The 24,101-nt window shown below is 46.5% G+C and overlaps 1 protein-coding gene across 4 annotated transcripts in view; it reads right to left on the minus strand.

Moving 5' to 3' along the window:
• ARFGAP2 (ADP ribosylation factor GTPase activating protein 2) overlaps positions 1 to 24,101 on the minus strand; it is a 59,334-nt gene that overhangs the window by 3,516 nt on the left and 31,717 nt on the right. For all 4 annotated transcript variants that reach the window (XM_030200886.1, XM_030200884.1, XM_030200883.1 and 1 more), the window contains 2 exons: positions 15,162 to 15,299; positions 11,034 to 11,160 (listed from right to left, as the gene is read on the minus strand). In XM_030200886.1, the coding sequence (XP_030056746.1) occupies positions 11,034 to 11,160; positions 15,162 to 15,299 (265 nt within the window). The remainder of the gene's footprint in view (positions 1 to 11,033; positions 11,161 to 15,161; positions 15,300 to 24,101) is intronic.

The raw sequence follows: 24,101 nt of genomic DNA on the forward strand, positions 1-24,101 counted from the left end.
ATCAAAATCTAGAACCATATCTGGCCTCCCCAAGTCTTGAGCCCAACGGCTTCTGATACTATCCTTATTCTTAAGAGGAGCTAACCCTGTGAGCGCCTCATACAACCCTGAGACCGAAAGACGGTCCCCCTGGACCAGACCAAAGAAATCTCTCACATGCTTGCTATGTCTAGCTCCCAAAATCTCGCCTCCTATCGTACATACATAATGAGCTAAATGGTTGTGCGCATACATGTTACTAAAGTCAACGACCACACCCAATGCACCAAAATTCAACACTGAACTTCTTGTGCTCAGAACATGTTCTAGCCTAGTGATGCCCATGGACTCCCATCTTCGAAACATTGGGTTATACGAGCCCGGGGAAAACAATAGGTTACCCTGAATAGGCAGCAGATCGGAGGCTTCTGAAGCTATTCCCCAATATCTAGTCAGGTCTCTCCAGACCTCCCTCAAGGGCCGTAACAGTACACTCGCTCTAAAACGGGCCGGCAGATTCTGGCTCAGGACTTGCAGCAAAAAATACAAGTGACACGGTCAATAGAGTGAAGATACATACCTGTAGCAGGTATTCTCCGAGGACAGCAGGCTGATTGTTCTCACAATTGGGTCGTCGTCTGTGACGGCCCAGGAGACCAGCAAAACCTTGCATAGCAAAACAAAGAATTCTCGAGAACACGCCGTGCACACGCGAGCGTGCCCTCTTCAGTTTAATAAAAAACAAAATAGAAAACTGGAACTCCTCCAAAGGGGAGGAGGGTGGGTTTGTGAGAGCAATCAGCCTGCTGTCCACAGAGAATACCTGCTACAGGTATGTATCTTCACTTTCTCCGAGGACAAGCAGGCTGCTTGTTCTCACGACTGGGGTATCCCTAGCCCCCAGGCTCACTCAAAACAATGAACATTGGTCAATTGGGCCTTGCAACGGGAAGGACATAACAGAGATTGACCTGAAAAGAAACACAACTAAGTGAGAGTGCAACCTGGAACAGAACAGAAATGGGCCTAGGAGGGTGGAGTTGGATTCTAAACCCCAAACAGATTCTGCAGCACCGACTGCCCAAACCGACTGTCGCGTCGGGTATCCTGCTGAAGGCAGTAGTGAGATGTGAATGTGTGGACTGATGACCACGTTGCAGCCTTGCAAATCTCTTCAATAGAAGCTGACTTCAAGTGAGCCACTGACGCATCCATGGCTCTGACATTATGAACCGTGACTTGGCCCTCTGGAGTCAGCCCAGCTTGGGCATAAGTAAAGGATATGCAATCGACTAGCCAATTAGAGATTGTGCGTTCTCCGATGGCGACTCCCCTCCTGTTGGGATCAAAAGAAACACTCCACGTAAAAGGCCAATGCTCTCTTGCAGTCCAAAATGTGCAACTTGTCTTCACCAGGGCAGGTATGTGGATGGGGAAAAAATGTTGGCAAGACAATTGACTGGTTAAGATGGAACTCCAATACCACCTTTGGCAAGAACTTAGGGTGAGTGCGGAGGACTACTCTGTTATGATGAAACAATATAAGGTGCATGCACTACCAGGGCTTAGAGCTCACTGACTCTAAGAGCTGAAGTAACAGCTACCAAGAAAATGACCTTCCACGTCAAGTACTTCAGATGGCAGGAATTCAGTGGCTCAAAAGGAGCTTTCATCAGCTGAGTGAGAACGTTGAGATCCCATGACACTGGTGGAGGTTTGACAGGGGGCTTTGACAAAAGCAAACCTCTCATGAAGCGAACGACTAAAGGCTATCTAGAGATAGGCTTACCCTCTACACGTTGATGATAAGCACTAATTGCACTAAGGTGAACTCTTACGGAGTTGGTCTTAAGACCAGACTCTGATAAGTGTAGAAGGTATTCAAGCAGGGTCCGTGTAGGACAAGAAAAAGGAACTAGGGCCTTGCTGTCACACCAGACGGCAAACCTCCTCCATTTGAAAGAGTAACACCTTTTCGTGGAATCTTTCCTGTAAGCAAGCAAGACTCGGGAGACACCCTCTCAAAGACCTAAGGTGGCAATTTCTAAGCTCTGAACATCCAGGCCATGAGAGCCAGAGACTGGAGGTTGGGATGTAGAAGTGACCCCTCGTTCTGGGTAATGAGGGTTGGAAAACATTCCAATCTCCATGGTTCTTCGGAGGACAACTCCAGAAGAAAAGGGAACCAGATCTGACGAGGCCAAAAAGGAGCAATCAGGATCATTGTTCCCCGGTCTTACTTGAGTTTCAGCAGTCTTCCCTACTAGAGCTATGGGAGGATACGCATACAGAAGGCCTGCCCCCAATGTAGGAGAAAAGCATCTGCTAGTCTGTCGTGGGCCTGAAGTCTGGAACAGAATTGAAGGATTTTGTGATTGATCTGAGTGGCAAAAAGATCCACCGAGGGGGTGCCCCACTCTCGAAAGATCTTGTGCACAACGGAGATGTTTAGCGACAACTCGTGAGGTTGCATGATCCTGTTCAACCTGTTGGCCAGACTGTTGTGTACGCCTGCCAGATACATGGCCTGGAGAAACATGCCATGATGGTGCGCCCAGTCACATCTGGACGGCTTCCTGACACACAGGGCGAGATCCGGTGCCCCCCTGCTTGTTGCTATGTATAGCAACCTGATTGTTTGTCTGAATTAGAATGATTTGGTTGGACAGCCGATCTCTGAAAGCCTTGAGAGCGTTCCAGATCGCTCGTAATTCCAGGAGGTTGATCTGAAGATGCTTTTCCTGAAAGGACCAAGCTCCTTGAGTGTGAAGCCCATCTACATGAGCTCCCCATCCCAGGAGGAATGCATCCATCGTCAGCACTTGCTTTTGCTGGGGAGCCACAGGGGCCTTAGGCGCATGCCGTTGACGGGAATGAGCTTGCTGGGACTGAGCCTGGACAGGCTGCCGAGAAGCAGGAGTGTATCTACGCCTATTGTAGGAATAGGGAGCACTCCTCTTCCCTCCAAAAAACCTCCTAGAAGAGGAGGTGGTAGCAGAAGACGCCCGGCGGGACAGAGAATCCATGGCATCATGGTGCTTTTTGATCTGATTGACCATGTCCTCTACTTTATCTCCAAAAAGATTATCCCCCCCCCCCCCGGCAAGGAACATCTGCCATTCGCTGCTGGGTCTTATGATCCAGGTCAGAAACACGCAGCCATGAGAGTCTGCGCATGACTATACCTTGAGCAGCTACTCGGGAAGCTACATCAAAAGAGTTGTAAGTATCCCTGACCAGGAATTTGCGACACGCCTTCTGCTGCCTGACCACCTGGTGAAAAGGATCGGCGAGCTCCAGACAGTTGCCTCACTGAGTTCCGCAAGTGGATGCTCGTGTAGAGCTGATATGTTTGGATCTTGGCTGCGAGCATATGTCTTTCTCCGAAAAGAATCCAAGGTCCTAGACTCTCTGCCTGGGGGCGCCGAGGCATAGTCTCTAGTACTCTTGGCTCTTCTGAGAGCAGAGTCCACCACCATGGAATCATGAGGTAGTTGGGCCTTCACCATAACTGGCTTTCCATGGACTCTGTATTGGGACTCAGCTTTTTTAGGGACCACTGGATTAGATACAGGGCATGACCAGTTTCGCATAAGAACCCTGAGTGTATTATGCAAGGGGGCCGTTGCAACCTCTGTGGGTGGAGAAGGATAGTCCAAGACCTCGAGCATCTCGGCCCTGGGCTCATAACCTCCATAGGGAAGGGAATATCCTTAGACATTTCCCGAACAAAGGAGGAAAAAGAAAGACTCTCAGGTGGAGACAATCTTCTTTCAATTGGTGGAGTAGGATCAGAGGAGACCCCATAAGACTCTTCTTCAGAAAAGTATCTGGGATCTTCCTCTTCCTCCCACGAGCACTCATCATCGGTGTCGGACAAAAGCTCTCCAAGAGCAGCCCGAACCTGAGCCTGTCTCGACGTCGAGGAACGACGACCTCGAGGGGGATGTCGAGAAGTCAACCCTTGCCTGGACTTCAGCGAAGCTTCCTCCGCCGAGTCGACCAGGGTGGCGGCCGACACCGATGCTGCAAGTGGCACCAAGGACGGGGACCTCACCACAGGCGAAGGCCCAGATGCCACTTCCACAGTCAATGCAGAAGGCGCAAGCACCCCTGGCACCGAAGCAGACTGGCGCAGCAATCCCTCCAGAAGCTCTAGAAGAAGGGCCCTGATGCGCTCGTCAAGAGTGTCCACTGGAAAAGGCTGCGGGGCTGGTGTAGGAGCCGATGGCAGACTCTGAGGGGGCTTGAGAGCCAGTACCAAGCTGCCAGAAGACGTACGCATCGGCACCTCCTGTAGAGAGGGTGAGCGGTCCTCTCGGCGCCGACGCTTCTCGGGTGCCTTATCCCTCGGCTCCCCGGAGCTCTCGGTACCGTGCATAGAAGGAGAACGATGATGGTGCTTCTTAGCCTTCGCTCGACGCCTGTCATCGAGACTCCTCGGTACCGAAGAGGACATGGAATCCTCATGCCTCCTCGGGGCTGGGTCCGACAAAGATCGGTCCCGGGGGGCCTGCATAGCAGTAGGCCTCGAGACAAGTGGAGACCCACTCGATGCCTCGCTGCTCCCAGCGTGATGTGGTCGTTCGGCAGCCATTACCTGCGCTCTCGAAGTCGATGACGCCGACCTCGGTACCAATGCTGATGCTGACGTTGAAGGATCGGACTGATCAGCAAAAAGTCGTTCACGTTGAGCCTCCCGAGACACTTGGGTCCGTTTCTTCATTAAAGAGCACAGCTTACAAGCAGCTGGCAAATGTTCGGGCCCAAGGCACTGGAGACACCACGTGTGGGGGTCGGTACCTGAGATGGTCCGGTTGCAGCGAGTACAATGCTTGAAGCCTCTGGGAGTCCTCGATGACATGGACGGAAAAACGGCGGCTGCGAAATTAAAGGACTCGATCGTGCCAAATAAAAAGGCACAAAAAAGGAAGACCCAGTTGAGCAGCCTGAAAAGGCGGCCGCGACGAAAAAGAAAGGAAACTTGAAGAAGTGACGAAAACTAAGAAATTAGATTAAAAAAAGAAAAAAAACGGGGAAGCGGTAAACGCTAAACAGAGTCTCCTGAGACGAAAAACTTGAACAGAGTCGGGAATTCATGACTGTCAAGATTGCGGACAAAAAGAAACTGAAGAGGGCACACTTGCGTGGCGGATGGGAAGCCGTTCACGCATGCCCGGTGTGTTCAGCCTGCGCGACAGAGCGTTCTCGAGAATTTTTTGTTTTGCTATGCAAGTTTTTGCCGGTCTCCTGGGCCGTCGCAGACAACGACCCAATCGTGAGAACAAGTAGCCTGATTGTCCTTGGAGAATGGTCCTTTTCTAGCTCCCGGGGAGTATAATCCTGTCTATCTAGTAACCAATCGCCCAAATGGCGGAGTAAACAAGCTTGATTATAACGACGTAGATTTGGAATGCTCATGCCCTCCTCTCTGCAAGAGCCTAACATGAATTGTATGGATAGTTTGGACTTAACTACTCCCCAAATGCAGTTTCTAAGATGTCTGTGTAATAAGACCAGATGCTTTGCCAGAATACATAATGGCAGCATCTGAACAACATAAAGCCATCTCGGATGTTCAATCATGCGAAATAAATGTATTCTACCATGGAGGGAAAGAGGGAAGGTCCTCCAGTTTTTCAAATGTTCTATAGTATTATCCAACAAGTGAAAAACATTTAAATGATATAAAGTCCCTACCTTCATTGCAAGCTTGATTCCCAAGTAGGTAAAAGATTCTTGAGCCCACTTAAAATGAAATGCCTCTCCCCATTCCTGTCTCAATTGCTCCATTGACACCAATGCTAGAGATTTGGAGAAATTTAATTTAAAACCTGCAAAATCTCTGAACTCACGAAACAGGGCCAAAAAGAGCTTCCAGAGACCCACGGGGTCTAGTAAGATGCACTAAGAGATCATCTACAAAAGCTAATATCTTGAAGGTTGAATGCCCAATGGGTATCTCGAAAATCTCTGATGAGAAACGATTTCTCTAATGAGGGTATCCAGAGAAAGTACAAAAAGAATGGGGAAAACGGGCAACCCTGTTTCATGCCCCGGCGTATGGGGAATACCGAGGGTCTCTCCCCATTGACCCACATAAAAGCCTTCGGGTCTGAATATAACACTCCTACCACCTCCCCAAAGAAACCTTCAATACCAACCTTTTCAAAACTGCAAAAAGAAACTGCCATATCACTTGATCAAAGGCCTTCCCTGCGTCAAAGCTTATCAGCAAAGATTGCCTTCGAGGCCATTCCACTGCCTCCAAGGAAGCCAAAATCGATCTGATATTCCTAACCGCCGTCCTTCCCTTCACAAATCCCACTTGTGGGGGAGAAATCAAGTCTGGAAGCACATGAGATAATCTATTTGCCAAATTTTTGAATAAAGCTTCATATCACAATTGAGAAGAGAGATGGGTCGATATGATCCCGGATCCTCTGGAGTCCTCCCTGGTTTCAAAAGTATTGTCATTTGAGCAAAGACATGGGTCGATATGATCCCGAATCCTCCGGAGTCCTCCCTGGTTTCAAAAGTACTGTCATTTGAGCAACTTTAAAGGACTTCGGCATGGTCCCAGATACCGCCATTGAATTAAAAAGGTTTAGCAAGGGGGATTTCATTTGATCATAAAGCAACTTATAGTATTCCATACTATACCCGTCTGGGCCTGGCGCCTTGTGGAGCTTGCTCTGCTGTATTGCCAGCAGTAGGTCTCCCTCTGTAATGGGGGCATTGAGAAATTCCTGTGCCAAGGATGAGATTTTGGGCAGTGATAGATTGTCTAAATATAAGTCACTATCTAGCATAACGTCTCAGGGCTCCTGATATAATTGTTCATAATATTTCCTGAAATACGTTATTATCTCTGCGTCTAATCTAATCCAACCACCTCCTCTGGGGTCTCGCAATTGCATTATCCTAGAAGGTCCTTTTCTATTTTTTACTAGTCGTGCCAAAGAAGTTCAGGGAGGAATGAAGGGCAATGATGGGTGAGAGCAGAAGGTGCAAGGTGGAGAAGGAAGAGGCATCTCATACATCTTCCCCTAGCATGGAATCTCTCTTGTGGCTAGAAAACTCTTACAGGCTTCTCATGGTTCCAATGGGAATGGCAAATTCTGCAGCATCATAGGAAAAGCGAATGATACATACCTGTAGCAGGTGTTCTCCGAGGACAGCAGGCTGATTGTTCTCACGACTGGGTTGACGTCCACGGCAGCCCCACCAACCGGAACAAAACTTTCCGGGGGGTCCCGCACGCAGGGCACGCCCATCGCGCATGCGCGGCCATCTTCCCGCACGTGCGCGACCGTTCCTGCTCAGTTGAATGACAAGCAAAAATGAGTAAAAACGCAACTCCAAAGGGGAGGAGGAAGGGTAGGTGAGAACAATCAGCCTGCTGTCCTCGGAGAACACCTGCTACAGGGATGTATCATTCGCTTTCTCCGAGGACAAGCAGGCTGCTTGTTCTCACGACTGGGGTATCCCTAGCTCTCAGGCTCACTCAAAACAAGAACCCAGGTCAATTGAACCTCGCAACGGCGAGGGTATAACAGAAATTGACCTACGAAGAACAACTAACTGAGAGTGCAGCCTGACCAGAATAAATTCGGGTCCTGGAGGGTGGAGTTGGATTTAAACCCCAAACAGATTCTGCAGCACCGACTGCCCGAACCGACTGTCGCGTCGGGTATCCTGCTGGACGCAGTAATGAGATGTGAATGTGTGGACAGATGACCACGTCGCAGCCTTGCAAATCTCTTCAATAGTGGCTGACTTCAAGTGGGCCACCGACGCTGCCATGGCTGTGACACTATGAGCCGTGACATGACCCTCAAGAGTCAGCCCAGCCTGGGCGTAAGTGAAGGAAATGCAATCTGCTAGCCAATTGGAGATGGTGCGTTTCCCGACAGCGACCCCTTTCCTATTGGGGTCGAAAGAAATAAACAATTGGGCGGACTGTCTATGGGGCTGTGTCCGCTCCAGATAGAAGGCCAAAGCTTGCTTGCAGTCCAATGTGTGCAACTGACGTTCAGCAGGGCGGGTATGTGGTCTGGGAAAGAATGTTGGCAAGACAATTGACTGGTTAAAATGGAACTCCGACACCACCTTTGGCAGGAACTTAGGGTGAGTGCGGAGCACTACTCTGTTATGATGAAATTTAGTATATGGAGCATGAGCTACCAGGGCTTGAAGCTCACTGACCCTACGAGCTGAAGTAACTGCCACCAAGAAAATGACCTTCCAGGTCAAGTACTTCAGATGGCTCAAAAGGAGGTTTCATCAGCTGGGTGAGGACGACGTTGAGATCCCATGACACTGCAGGAGGCTTGACAGGGGGCTTTGAAAAAAGCAAGCCTCTCATGAATCGAACGACTAAAGGCTCTCCAGAGATGGCTTTACCCTCTACACGAAGATGGTAAGCACTAATCGCACTAAGGTGATTCCTTACTGAGTTGGTCTTGAGGCCAGACTCTGATAAGTGCAGAAGGTATTCAAGCAGGTTCTGTGCAGGACAAGAACGAGGTTCTAGGGCCTTGCTCTCACACCAAACGACAAACCTCCTCCACTTGAAAAAGTAACTCTCCTTTCTAGAGGCAAGCAAGACACGGGAGACACCCTCAGACAGACCCAACGAAGCGAAGTCTACGCCCTCAACATCCAGGCCGTGAGAGCCAGAGACTGAAGGTTGGGGTGCAGAAGCGCTCCGTCGTTCTGCGAAATGAGAGTCGGAAAACACTCCAATCTCCACGGTTCTTCGGAGGACAACTCCAGAAGAAGAGGGAACCAGATCTGTCAGGGCCAAAAAGGCGCTATCAGAATCATGGTGCCGTGGTCTTGCTTGAGCTTCAGTAAGGTCTTCCCCACCAAAGGTATGGGAGGATAAGCATACAGGAGGCCGGTCCCCCAATGGAGGAGAAAGGCATCCGACGCTAGTCTGCCGTGTGCCTGAAGTCTGGAACAGAACAGAGGCAGCTTGTGGTTGGTCTGAGAGGCGAAAAGGTCCACCGAGGGAGTGCCCCACTCTCGGAAGACCTTGCGTACCACTCTGGAATGGAGCGACCACTCGTGCGGTTGCATGACTCTGCTCAGTCTGTCGGCCAGACTGTTGTTTACACCTGCCAGGTATGTGGCTTGGAGAAGCATGCCGAACTGGCAGGCCCAACGCCACATCCCGACGGCTTCCTGACACAGGGGGCGAGATCCGGTGCCCCCCTGCTTGTTGATGTAATACATTGCAACCTGATTGTCTGTCCGAATTTGGATAATTTGACAGGACAGCCGATCTCTGAAAGCCTTCAGTGCGTTCCAGACTGCTCGGAGCTCCAGGAGGTTGATCTGAAGATCCTGTTCCTGGAGGGACCACAGACCTTGGGTGTGAAGCCCATCGACATGAGCTCCCCACCCCAGGCGAGATGCATCCGTTGTCAGCACTTTCGTGGGCTGTGGAATTTGGAATGGGCGTCCCAGGTCAAATTGGTCCGAATGGTCCACCAGCGCAGTGAATTGCGGCAACTGGTGGAGAGGCGGACGACATCTTCTAGTTTCCCTGTGGCCTGGCACCACTGGGAAGCTAGGGTCCATTGAGCAGATCTCATGTGAAGACAAGCCATGGGAGTCACATGAACAGTGGAGGCCATATGACCTAGGAGTCTCAACATCTGCCGAGCTGTGACCTGCTGAGACGCTCTGGTCTGGGAAGTGAGGGACAGGAGGTTGTGGGCCCTCGCTTCGGGAAGAAAGGCCTGAGCCGTCTGTGAATTCAGCAGAGCTCCTATGAATTCCAGAGATTGGACTGGCTGGAGATGGGACTTTGGGTAATTTATCACAAACCCCAGCAGCTCCAGGAGGTGAATAGTGCACTGCATGGACCGGAGAGCTCCTGCCTCCGAGGTGTTCTTGACCAGCCAATCGTCGAGATATGGGAACACGTGCACTCCCAGCTTGCGTAGATACGCCGCGACCACCACGAGGCACTTCGTGAACACCCGTGGGGCAGAGGCGAGCCCAAAGGGCATCACACAATACTGAAAGTGCCGTGTCCCCAGGCGGAATATGAGATACTGTCTGTGAGCTCGAACTCCATGCCCTCTTGAGTGGGGTCGGAGGGAAGGCTCACAGACTCCTCTGAGGAGAAATATCTGGGGTCCTCCTCCTCCCCCCACGAGGCCTCTTCCTTGGTGTCGGACATGAGCTCCTGTAGCTCAGACCTCAACCGGGCCCGGCTCGACTTCAAGGCACCGAGTCCTCGGTGGCATTGTCGAGCGGTGGACTCCCGCGCCAGCGAGGATGAAGCTCCCTCCATCACATAGAATGTGATGGCAGATAAAGAGCATATGGCCCTTCCTCTCCCTTCAAAGATCCTATGTGCTTGTCCCATGCCTTCCAGATATAGTCCTCTTCTCCACCAATGTTCCACACATCCCCCACCTTTTCCATAAAGATTAGTCCTGAGTTTCTCTTTCACTTTCATCCTATGAGCCCTCATTCCAGAGCTTCCTTTCAATTGAGGGGTATGCATATTTCTTCCTATGGGAAGGGTGGCAGTTTTTTCAGCTCAATCATAACCAGAGTCAGGGATCCCATACCATAAGCTCTTATTCAAAGTTACCTGGGGATTTATTTACCCTCCATATATCCACTGCCAACCTGTTCAGCCAAGTTATATCAGCAGATGCTTGAATCCATTTAGGTGTTACCGCTATATGATAACTGAATTATCTCATCTCATGGACACTGCTTCTACTGAATTCACAGCCCAAGAAGTGAAATGACACAAACCTGGGAATTGATCCCCGATTCCCCATAAGGCTGTATACATCACAGCCACTGGTCCAGCTGTACTCAGTATTTCAAGCTGCCATTTATTTTAGGGAGGCAGTAAGGTTAATTAAGCACCCAGTCACTCAATCCAAGGGTGAAAGAAACCTAGAAATAACTCTCGCTGGTGTCCAAAGATGATGAGAAGGGGTGGGGATGGGTATGGCTTTCAGGCCAGAATGAACAGGATAAGAGGACTGCTGCAGCCTGCATATGCATTCTTTGCTTACCTCTGTATCTGTTTCCCGCCCAAAGAACATGTCTGATGAAATAGCTTTTGCACTTGCAAACTTCTGACGAGCTTCGTTTGATTCTTCAGTGGATGAACTGTTCTCTGGCTTCCTTCTGTTTGTGGGTCTAGTAGAGATGGTGTCAATGAGACAAAGGATGATCAAGAAAAACACAAAATTTACATGCAATGAGTTATAACACCAGCACCAAATTCCAGACCTTCCCTTCTGAACACTATAAAACCTTATTAAATCTCTCATCACCTCCCACTTAATCTTCAAAAAGTCTCCCACTGAACCATCTATCCCCACTGCAATCTATTTAAAATTCAGCTGCATGACTTATATCCATTGTTATGATCACATAAATCACTACACTGGCTCCCCATGTGCTTCTGAAGGCTTGGAACGTTCTCCTAAATACTGGTGCCTGCTACTGCCCAGGATGTGCTGCTGCGGACCAAGTTCTGCTGAAACTGCCTCTGCTATATCAGGTTTGCCTGGAAGAGCAGATGCCCCTGCTGCAGGCAGACCTAGGCTGGGCAATAGATTGGCAACAGCTGCAGTGGACCCAGGACAGGACACTATCCCCTCCCCCCTTTCACATTTACAGTACTGAACCAAACAACATGGGCCAGATCATTATTCACAAAAATATAACAGCTCCATTTATAAAACTATCCATTTATGTATTAAAATATATACACCATTCATCATTAAATTCTGAACAGTGTACAATTAAAACAATGACAAACACACAACATCAGATGCACACACATCACTACAACAAAATAAATAAAAGCTTTACACTACTGGAGAATAAACTCCAAAAATCATCAAAAAGAGTAATCAACATCCCAAATTAGGGCATGACCAGGAGCCAGCATAAGAATCCTCAACCGGGCTTTAAGTTTCTTCAGTCATGAATCATAGTGTCTTTGGTAACCAATTCCAAAAAAGATCATGTACAAGATCTTTTTTTATAGCCCAAGGAGAGAACATCCAAAAGTCCTGCATCTTGTGAGTGCAACGAGCACTTGGACAATACATTTGTAGTGAAAAAAGGCTGCAATGAAACATCTCAAAGAAGACTAAATTTATTGGCTTCCAATAAATTCTTGGATTACCTTTAAACTGTGTGCACTTGTTTACCAAATTTTGTATGGTTTATTACCTTGCTACATGCAAATCCTGATAGTCCTTAGATGTAGGAATAGCATTTTGTAAAGGCAGTTCTCTCTCATCTTTCATTACCCAAGTTGTAAGAAGCTTCATTATAAATCTATTCATAATGTAGGCTTTTACCTATCAAGCTATAAAGATAAGTAATTCTCTGCCTAATCCAATAAGATACGTTACCGATTACCTCTTATTTCGTAAGCAGTTGAAAGCATTTTTATTTAGTAAATCCCTTACTCAAACTTGTAATTTTGAGCTCTCGGGCATGCTTGGAACCCTGCTCTTGTTATATTAAATAGTAGTGAAGTTTGTGTATTGTATTATTACTACATATGCTAATACTAATTGTAATATACTTTTTGCAAATGTTTGTTGTTAGCTACTCTGAACCCACATCATAACTGTAAACTACTATTGTAATCTTCACCAAAATGTAAATTGTAAGCCACTTTGAACCAAAACTTGTTTTTGGATAACAGTGGGATACAAGAATGCATAAATAAAATAAAATAAAATAATGCAGGATAAAAATATCATAAATAAATAAAAGAACTTTGAATTTCATAAGAGACCTAATACAAAGACTGTTTCATTCTGGCCATAAGGAAGTTGCACTATCAGTTAATCTCAGACCAGTGATCAAACAACAAAAGCATTCTGAAAAGCCTGAAAAGATTTGAGTGGTGTCAGGTAAACTCAGAAGCAGAGAAATACAATAATCCAAACAGAGATAACACTAACTGCTATAAAACAGTACAATCACCTTCTATGGAAATATACTGATGACTTAAGACATTCTTAACTAGACAGAGTACATGAAGAGAGTCAATTTTTAATTTCATTGCACTAATTCAGCTAAAGTGGCTACTATATCCTACTATATCCTTCACACATAAGCACTTAATGTCATCAGCACAAACTCTAATAAAGAAGCCCATCTTAAATCACTAAAAAATCACAAAAAGGATACATCTAGATGTTAACTAGTATGAAGGAACACCTCACTCCATGCTAAAGGGATCTGAAATGTGCTGCCCAAGGACAGAACCTGCAGAGTTCCATCAGTCAAATATTAAACCAATCATCATAGGACCTATTCCTTAATTCCTAATTGTTTCAAGCATTTACAATAAATACCACATAAGATGCTATCAAATTCAACTGACACACCAACCAAACCGCTACCACTGCATGTGTTTCTAACATAACCAACCAATGGCCTACAGTAGAAAGTAACAGCATCTCTGTACCGTGTTGGGCCCTGACATCAAACTGGTGGTCATGTTGAATTCTGTCAGGAGATAATGTGGAAGAGAAGAGCAGAGCAGAGAAAACGACTTGCGCCAGTACTGTTCTAGGTTTATTGTGTATTCACCTTTTCAGTTACACTGGAGCATAGAATCACAGCACTTTTGTTCACTTTTCTTGTTTTCAGCATTTTTTTTTTTTTAAATTTTGGAGCAGTCCTAAGATATTAGAGAGAGAAGCATTTAAATTTTTCTTATCAAGACTCATAAGGGTTTACGAATGAGCCTTTATGGTATACATTTACTGTGATAAACAGTTCTGCAATTAGATGAATAGTTACAAAAGGTTTAAGTAGTGTGGTAGCCATATTAGTCTACTGGTTAATAAAAAAAAAAAGGTATCACCTTATTTTTCTATTGGACTAACTTAAAACATTTTTTGACATTTTTTGGAAGCCAAAAACACCTTCCTCAGACCATGATAGTATGAGCAAAGGAAGGTGGGTTGGTTTCCAAACATTAGTCAAAGAATGACTTAAGTAAGTCCAATAATACATAAAAAGGTTATTATCTTATTTTCTCTCTTTTGTTTTTATTAACCTATAAAAGATTATTCAAAGTGCTGTGTATTGCTGCACATTAAGGGGGCCTTTTAGTTTGAATAGCTTCTATCGATTTTTGAATACAGAGTGTGGCTGTAAAGAACATAAACCATATGCACAACAAATAGGTATAAAGTCAAATCAGCCTGCCTCCCACGACTTCACATCCCTTCCAGACCCACACTAAACCCCCTCCCCCCCCCCCCCCACACACACACACTTTGAACAAGGCAGCAGAAACAATTAAGGGGTCTTTTTTTTTTTACTAAAGATTAGCCTGCATAAAGGACATTAACGTGCACTAAATGCTACACATCCTATTTTATAACTATGGGCCATGTGGCAGTTAGCAAATGCAAATGTCCGTTACAAGACCTTATTTCTATTTGTTATTATCAAGTGGACCAAATATGCTGTTACCTTCCGCGGACATATCTAAGATCATCTCAAAAGCACTGCTGAATACACCTGTCAGAGATATGAGAGAAACATTTCAAGATGGCACAGCCTTTTTGGTGCAAGGACCAGAGATGTGGAATAAAATGTCACTGGACCTCGGGGTGTAAGACTATGAAATTTAATAAAATGTCGTAAACCTGGTTATTTGATAACATCTAGTTGAGGTGGGACTGGCTCCGTTATATAGAATAAGACAAATGATATTGGGAGGGGGTGGTGTCTGTGGGATTTAAGTATTCATTTTTTATTTTATCTTTGATTTGTTTATAGTGATAAGGATGTATTTTTATTATTGTGAGACACTGAGCAGTATTGTTACTGGGGAATAAAATGAAGTGAAATGAAAGAAGTATTGGTATTTTTGTTACAGGATTCAAAAGAAACTTATAAAAAAAATATTCATTGTTGATAAGTTAGTATGATTTCATCGTGGTTCACTTTTAAGTTTTTTCTTTTTGTTTTTTTTTAACAAGTAAAAGCCTTCTTTGTCCACATGCATATAAAACAGATTAAACATCTGTTTAGGATGGTTAAACTACAGCAAAGAAGATTAACTCAATTTCTTGAGGTCCTCTCCAGACCTACTATTCTCTGCCTGCTCTCCTCTCCCATGCCCCTTACACACTGAATACAGCCATTACCTGTCTCTGACTGGCTGAACACTAGAGACGGTAACTTCTGTCTCTTCTGCTCCCTTCTCTACAGTCTCCCATGAGTTGTTGCCTGTATCCCATCGAGATCCATAGCTATCTCCCAGGGTGAAAGGGTTATCCTTGTACCTGTAGAAAAAGTCAGCATTATATCAGACAAAATAGGCTTAAGGCTAAGGGATACTTGCTTCCCCCCCCAAAACAGAGTGCTGCAGGATAGTTACCCCATTCTGTGATACAAACGTAGCATGGCAATCTAAGACAGATTCACTTTGACTGGCTCGCCTGCTCTCACTCCTCCCCCTCCCTACCTTTTCCCACCTCCCCTTCAAATCCTCCCCCTTTCCCCCTCCCCATCTTCTACTTGGTCTTCCTTCAAATCTCCCTTCCACTCCCTTCTTCTCCAAAGTTATTTCATCCCTCAATCCTTCGTCTTCATCTGCTGATCCATGGCCCGCTTCTCTTGTTAAGCATCTCTCCTCACAAATTATTCCTCTCCTCCTCTGTCTTATGCTATTGTCCTAACATCCTGGAAACATGCCTTGGTCTGCCCCCTGCTTAAAAAACCCACCTTGATCTGTCTTTGCCCTCTAGCTTCCATCCTCTCTCTAATCTCCCTTTTTATCTCTAAGGCCTTGGAAAACCTGGTTCACCTGCAATTTGCTCATCCCCTCAAACAGAGCAACATTCTCCATCCCTATCATTCTGGTTTCAGGACTTCCCACTGCACTGAAACCTTTCTTCTCGGTCTCTATGATCTCAACCGCACTTCCACTGACCAACGCTACTGTCATTCTGGTCTCCCTAGATATCTCGTCTGCTTTTGACGTTGTTGAGTACACTTCCTTCACTGCCTCCATTCTACTGGTATCTCTGGCACAGTTCTCATAGTTCTATCTCAGCAACTGATCCTACCAGCTCTATACTTCCAAGATTCTTCAAGTCCCTATCTTTTCTTTCAGAACTCCCCCAAGGTTCTATTCTTGCCCCTACCCTCTTTAATATCTTCCTTACTCCTCTACTCACCATTATCCAAGAGCACTACTGTACCCCCTTCTGCTATACAGATGATAACCAAATTATCTGTAAAGCATCTGATGTCTCATTTCTGTCTCTCTCATGTTTTGTCCTGGCTCATGTCTAACCTTTTTCTCAACTCCTCGAAATGTGACCTCTTCCCATACCTTCACTCGATAGAGTCCCACTCTCATACAAGGACTCTTAAAATTATCTTTGATTCCTTCCTCACATTCAAACCCCAAATTGATTCTGTGCTATGTTCCTCGTTCTTTGCTCTCCACCATGTCCGTTCAATGAGTCCTGTCCTCTCCACCTCACATCTCCTTCCCTTTAACTTAGCTCTTGTTATTTCCCACCTCGACTATTGTAATTCTCTTTATGCTGGCCTTCCTCTTACTTCTCTCAAGCATCTTCAACAGCAGTTAAACTTCTCCACCACTCCCACCATTTCTATCATGTCACACCCTCCCCCTTCACTCTGAACATTGGTTACCTGACTTTGCCCAAATTACATACATGAGCCTGCTTCTGGTTTATAAGTCATGATCCTCTACTGCTTCCACCTATCTCTATCACCGTCTCATCCCCTACACACTCCTCTGATGACTCCGCTCTGCTGTTAATAACCTCCTAGTTCTGCCATTTCAGACAGAACTCCGCCTCTCCTCCTCCTCCCTTGAGGTTGCTTTCTGTTACATCGGTCCAAAACTTCGGAATAATCTGCCTTTCTTCAATACGAATCAGACATCTCTGCAAACCTTTTAACAGGCTCTTAAAACCCACCTCTTTTCTTAATGCCTTTCCCCTCTTACCTTTTTTTTTTCTTTTACTATTGCTGTCTTTACCTGCAACTTACTAGTCTCTCTTTAATACCACTTGATTTTAACTGTTGATTTTATTGTTGTCACCTAGCTGCCTACTGTGTAGGCTTTATTTTCTTTTAATTTGGATTGTTTTTTATTGTAAACCCCTAGTTGCCTTTCTAGGCTTTTGCATGATATATCAAATGTCCACAATAAAATAAATAAATAAATAAATAAAATAAAACTCTTTCCTAAGAGTAGTATAGCATGATCTCCTTAGGGACATGGACTGTATGTCCAATCCCAGTGTTCTTCATTGCAAGGCCCGGGGCCCAATGGTAGCCCCCACTGACCTTAAGTGTGGCTCCCTACCTCTCTTATCTCAATAATACATACCTCCTTCACCTTGTCCAGAGGCCTTCTGCTGGCACTGTTTCCATAACAGCTGCTCTGTTTTCCTTCAGGTCTGTGTGACTCTCAATGAGTTTGAGTTACATAGCATACAAACTTCCATGCAATTCTTGTAAGACTGTGCAAACAGTACACCATGCTGTTTACACCTTTGTTATTTGGCCTAACCCGACACCATTATTTATTAGGATTTATTAACCGCCTTTATGAACAAATGCACCCAATGCGGTGAACAACATACACTGTGTTAATAACATAACAACAGTAAAATGCCCAATGTCAGTTTAATACAGAGTTATAACAATTAGACAGACTTGGAGATAGACAAATTAAATCCATAATATACACATAAAACAGAACAGTAGAAATTTCATGTAACAGAAATATAACAAAGGTCAGCAGAATACAAATGATGCACTATAACAAACAGCTCACTTTGAAAAGAGCAGACTTGGAGGAGCTGAGGGAGACACAGAAGTACAAAGAGGAGGCCTTCAGGGACGTTGTAGAGAAGTCCCACCTCCAGTCTGTCTTGGAGGAGGGAGGGCTCCTAAAAGGAGAGCATCACCCTGGTGAATTTGGAAATAATCCTGTAGCCAGAACCAGCCCACCAGTGGATGCAATAACCTCTTACACCGAGGATCTCTCCAGGAGCTTCTGCCCAGGGTAAGGACAGCTGTTTTAGTTGGCGATTCAATTATTAGGCACGTAGATAGCTGGGTGGCTGGTGGACATGAGGATTGCTTGGTCACTTGCCTGCCCTCGCATGTCACTTAGATAGGATTTTAGATAGTGCTGGGGAGGAGTCAGCTGCCTTGGTAAAATGTGGGTACCAATAACATAGGAAAATGTGGGAGGGAGGTTCTGGAAGCCAAATTTAGGCTTCTAGGCAGAAAGCTGAAATCCAGATCCTCCAAGGTAACATTTTCAAAAATGCTCCCCATTCCACATGCAGGAGGCAGCCAGAGCTCCGAAGTCTCAATGTGTGGTTGAGACAATGGTGCAAGGATGAGGAATTTAGATTTGTTAGGAACTGAGCAACATTCAGGGGAAGGGGGAGCCTGAAAGGGGGCTCCACCTTAACCAGGATGGAACCAGGCTGTTGGCACTAACATTTAAAAAGGAGGTAGAGCAACTTTTAAACTAAAGTTGGGTGGGGGAAAGGGGGCGCCAACAGTTGCCCAGGAGTGCATGGTTTGGTGTGGAGTACCCTTGAAGGATACTACTGAAATAAGATCTTTAGGGAATCCATATAGAGAGGGTTCAATAATGGTGAAAAGCCAGGAGTGTTCAACGGGAAAACAGAATAAATGGAAATGGGACTTGATATACCGCCTTTCTGAAGTTTTTGCAACTACATTTAAGCGGTTTACATATATTCAGGTACTTATTTTGTACCAGGGGCAATGGAGGGTTTAAGTGACTTGCCCAGCGTCACAAGGAGCTGCAGTGGGAGTCGAACTCAGTTCCCCAGGATCAAAGTCCACTGTACTAACCACTAGGCTACTCCTTATTAATTTCAAAGCAGCCTGCAGATGCAAGGAAAAAAGACAATTTGAAGTGTCTATACCAGTGGCGATCCTAGGTCGGCTGCCGCCCGGGGCGGATCGCCGCTGCGCACCCCCCCCCCCCCCGGGTGCAGCGACATCCGTCCCCCCAGGGCGCAGCACAACACCCCCCCGGCACATCAAGCCCCCCTCGGGTGCATTTTTGGCTGCTGGAGGGTGCAGAGAGCAGCCGCGTGCCTGTCGGCTCCACTGGCTCCCTCTGCCCCGGAACAGGAAGTAACCTGTTCCGGGGCAGAGGGAGCAGGGAACCAGCGGCGTCGACAGGCGCGCACGGCTGCTCTCTGCACCCTCCAGCAGCGTGCACCCGGGGCGGACTGCCCCCACCGCCCTGCTCTTGCTAAGCCACTGGTCTATGCACAAATGCTAGAAGCCTTAAAAATAAGATAGGAGAATTGGAGTATACAGCACTAAATGAAGAGGTAGATATAATAGGCTTTTCAGAGACCTTGTGGAAGGAGGACAATCAGTGGGATACTGTGTTAGCAGGGTACAAATTATACTGCAATGATAAAGTGGATCAAACTGGAAAGGGGGGGGGGGTTGCGCTATATGTTAAAGAGGAAATTGAGTCAAACAAAATAAACATTCTACATGAAACAGATAGCAGCATGGAATCTTTATGAACAGAAATTCCGGGTGTGAAAGGAAAGAATATACTAGTAGGGCTGTATTACCATCCTCCAGGACAGAACGAACAGACAGATGAAAATACGTTTACAGAAATTAGGAAAGCTGGCAACATTATAATAATGGGCGATTTCAATTATCCTAATAATGACTGGATAAATGTAACATCAGGGAATGCTAGGGAGGTAAAATTTCTACATGTAATAAATGATTGCTTCTTGGAGCAACTGGTCCAGGAACAGACAAGAAGGGAAGCTAGTTTGGATATCATCCTTAGGGAATGTGGGGCATAGTATGAGAGGTAACGGTGATCTACTGGGAAACAGTGATCAAATTTGAGCTGCTATCTGGACTGAAGTCACTAAGGAAATCTACTGTACCAGCTTTTAATTTTTGAAAGGGCAACTATGACAAAATGAGGAAAATGGTTAAAAAGAAGCTGAAAGAATCGGCCACAAAGGTTAGGACTTTAAATCAGGCATGGACATTGTTTAAAAATACCATCATGGAAGCCCAGAGTAGATGTATTCCACGCATTAACAAAAGTGTAAAAAAGAGCAAACGATAGCCAGTGTAGTTAAATGGTGAGGTGAAAAAGGCTATTAGAACAAAAAGAACATCCTTCAAAAAAAAAAAAAAAAAAAATGGGAAAAGGATCCAAATGAAGAAAATAAGAAGCAACATAAGACTGTCAAGCCAGATGCATCGCACTGATAAAAAATAAAAAGAAAATATGAAGAAAAACTTGCTGTGGAGACAAAAACTAATAGTAATATATTTTTCATGTATATCAGAAGCAGGAAGCCTGCGAAGGAATTCGTAGGACTGTTATATCAGGAAGGAACAAAAGGAGCACTCAGGGTGGACAAGGCCATAGCAGAGAGATTGAATGAATTCTTTGCTTCAGTTTTTACGTAGAAGATGTAAGAGATCTACCTGTACTGGAAATGGTTTTCAGGGGGTGATTATGTGGAGGAACTGAAAAATCTCAGTGACCTTGGAAGATGAACTGAGCCAAACTGACAACTTAAAGAATAACAAATCACCTAGACCGGATGGTATACAATCCCAGGGTACTGAAAGAACTGAAAACATGAAATTGCTGATCTGCTGCTAGTGATATGTAACCTGTCATTAAAATCGTCTGTAGTACCTGAAGGCTGGAAAGTGGCCAATGTGACACTGATTTTTAAAAAGGGTTTCAGGGGTGATCCGGGAAATTACAGACTGGTAAGCCTGACTTCAGTGCCTGGCAAAATAGTGAAAACAAAAGAATTATGGAACACATAGATAAACATGTTTAATGGGACAGTCAGCATGGATTCAAGCCAAGGGAAGTCTTGCCTCACCAATTTGCTTCATTTCATTGAAGATGTGAATAAACATGTGGATAAAGGCGAGCCAGTTGATGTAGTGTATCTATATTTCTCAGAGGACAAGAAGGCTTACCAATTCTCACAAGTGGGTAGATGATCTGCGTTGCTCGGGAATCGGCACATTAGCCAGCAAAGAAAAAATTTGAGAGCCTTCTGGGGCGCGTGCCACACCTCACCGCACATGCACAGAGCGCCTTCCCACCCGCAGCACCTCCACGTCTCTTAAGTCTCTTCTTTTCCACAAGAGGAAGCAGCCGTTTTGTGTGTTGCTTCTCAGACGCCAGGGAAGAGCCTTTTTACGTGCTTTTGGCGCAGATTTTTTGTTTAGTACCAATTTTTTTTCTTTTATAAATTATAAAAGAGAATACCCCTTTTCCCTTACTTCTTAGTTTCTTTTTCCCTGCGTTTAAGATTTCTTTATTTTTCATCGTGAGCCCCCTTTTAGGTCTGCTCGGACAGTCTATAATATTTTTTGGGCCTTTCCCTCTTTTTCAGGTACAATTGCGACCTTTGATTTTGCCAGAGCCATTTTCCCTTCCATGTCATCGAAGACTCCCAGTGGCTTCAAGCGTTGCTCCCGATGCAACCAGACCATCTTGGGTACTGATGCACGTTCCTGGTGTATTCAGTGCCTCGGTCCTGACCATAGCCCGGCAAATTGTGTCCTTTGTCTTCATATGAAAAAAAGGACCCAAATTTCCCAAGAAGCTCAACGCAAAAAAGGTTTTGGAGCTCGGTCTGGTTCTTTGGCATCAGTATCAAAGAAAGCATCAGCGTTGGGAGTAGAAGTAGGGATTGCTGCTGTGAGGCCCCGAGACACTGGGAGTAGCGAGGCATCGAGTGGGTTCCACCTGCCTTGAGGCCTCCTGCTCTGCAGCCCCCCCCCCCCCCCCCCAGAACAGACCATAGTCGGATCCGACCCAGAGGCAGTGTGAGGATTCGACGTCGTCCTCAGCAGCACCGCAGAGTTTGGGTGAAGGGCATCAGGCGAAGGCCAAGAAGTACTGTCACAGATCTCCTTTGACGCATGGTGCCAGGAGCTCTGGGACGCCGAGGGACTAGGCACCCGAGAAGCGTCAACGTTGGGAGGATCGCTCCCCCTCCATTCAAGATGTGCTGATGCATACTTCTCCCAGCAGCTGAGGTCCTGCTCCCGCACCCCAAGAGATTCAGCAGCCTAAGCTCCAACTGGCCCCTCAGCCTTTACCGATGGTGGCTCTTGATAAGCGTATCCAGGCCTTGCTCCCAGAGTTTTTGGAGGGATTGATGCAGCGATGTGCATCGGCATTGGGGGTGCCTGCACCTGCCATGTCTTCTGCTGCAGCCTCACCTAGCTCCCAGCCCGCAGTGCGGTCTCCAACGCCGGCACCGATTGTGGCTCCAGTGTCGATTGCCACCCAGATCGGTACTCCGACATCGGTGGAGGAAGCTTCGCCGGAGTCGAAGCGGGAGCTGGCTCCTCGACACTGTTCCTCGATGTTGAGGCGGGCCTGGTCTCCAACATCCTTGAGGGAAGTGCTGTCTGATACTGAAAAGGAACGCTCATGGGAATCAAAGGAGGATTCTCAGGTACTTCTCCTCCAATGGGTCCTATGGGATTCCTTCTGAGCCTTCCCCTCCACCTGAGAGGAGACTGTCTCGAGAGAGCCTCTATTTCACCTCTTCTGTACGGGAAATGGCTAAGGCCATTCCGTTCCTCATAGAAGTGGAGGATGAGCCCAGGGCTAAGATGCTCGAGGTCCTGGACTACACCTCTGCACCTAAGGAGGCAGTGATGGCTTCTCTCCATGAGGTACTCAAGTCCTCATCAGGAGCTGGGCATCCCCTCCGTCTGTCCCTGTGGTCCCTAAGAAGATTGATACCTAATATCAGATCCACGGGGAACCTGGGTTGGTGAGGTCTCAGTTACCCCACAACTTCATGGTGGTGGATGCCACTCTTAAAATGCCAGGAGTTCTAGGGACTATGCCTCGGCACCCCCAGGCAGAGAAGCTAGAACCCTGGATTCTTTTGGGAGAAAGATATATCAGGTCACTATGCTCATCACTCATATTCAATCTTACCAGTTCTTCACGAGCGTTTACTTATGGAACTCGGTGAGAAAGCTGTCAGACTTCGTCGATGCAATCCCACCGGAGCAGGCCGAGCTGTTTCGCCAGTTGGTCAAGCAGCAGAAGGCGTGTTGCAAGTTCTTGGCCAGGGGCACTTACGACACTTTTGGCGTGGCATCCAGAATCTCTGCTCAACGTATAGTGATGCGCAGACTCTCATGGGTGCCTGTCTCTGACCTGGACCACTCGGTCCAGTAGCGGATGGCAGATGTTCCTTACCGGGGGGATAATTTATTTATTTGTTACATTTGTATCCCACATTTTCCCACCTATTTGCAGGCTCAATGTGGCTTACATAGTACCGTGATGGAGAGAAGGTTGAAGAGGTCGCTGACCAGATTAAGAAGCACACTGAAGCTATATCTCTCTCCTGCCAGACGTCTTCTGCACCTACCTCCTCATCCAGGAGGCTTTTTTTAATAAGTCGTGGAGTGCCACCTATTCCTATCCTAGGCATAGGTACACCCCTGCGGCTTTCCAGCCTGCTCAGGCTCAACCCCAGCGCGCTCGTTCTTGTCAGCAGCATGCACCCAAGGCCCCTGCTGCTCCCGAGCAAAAGCAAGGGATGAGCTTTTGACTGGCTCCAGCATAGCATAGCCGCTATCAAAGTGTCCGTTACGGACAACTTGCTGGTCGGGGAGAGGTTAAACTTTTTCCAACAAATGTGGCCTCTCATAACCTCTGACCGGTGGGTTCTTCAAATAGTCCATCTCGGATACACCCTCAATTTACTTTCAAAATCTCCAAATTGCCCAGTGAGAGCTCATTCTTTCAGCTCTCAGCACAAGCAGGTACTTGCACTCTCCGCCCTTCTCAAGGCCCATGCAGTCAAACATGTTCCACCGGGGAGGAAGGGCAGGGATTCTATTCCACCCACCTTGTGTAGAAAAAGACCCATCCTAGACCTAAGGGCCCTGAACAAATTTCTGGTCCGAGAAAAGTTCAGGATGGTTTTCCCTGGGCACCCTTCTTCCCATGATTCAGAAAATGATTGGCTATTCTCTCTGGACTTAAA

This window comes from Microcaecilia unicolor, chromosome 4 (assembly GCF_901765095.1).
Source record: "Microcaecilia unicolor chromosome 4, aMicUni1.1, whole genome shotgun sequence".
Taxonomy (NCBI): Eukaryota; Metazoa; Chordata; class Amphibia; order Gymnophiona; family Siphonopidae; genus Microcaecilia; species Microcaecilia unicolor.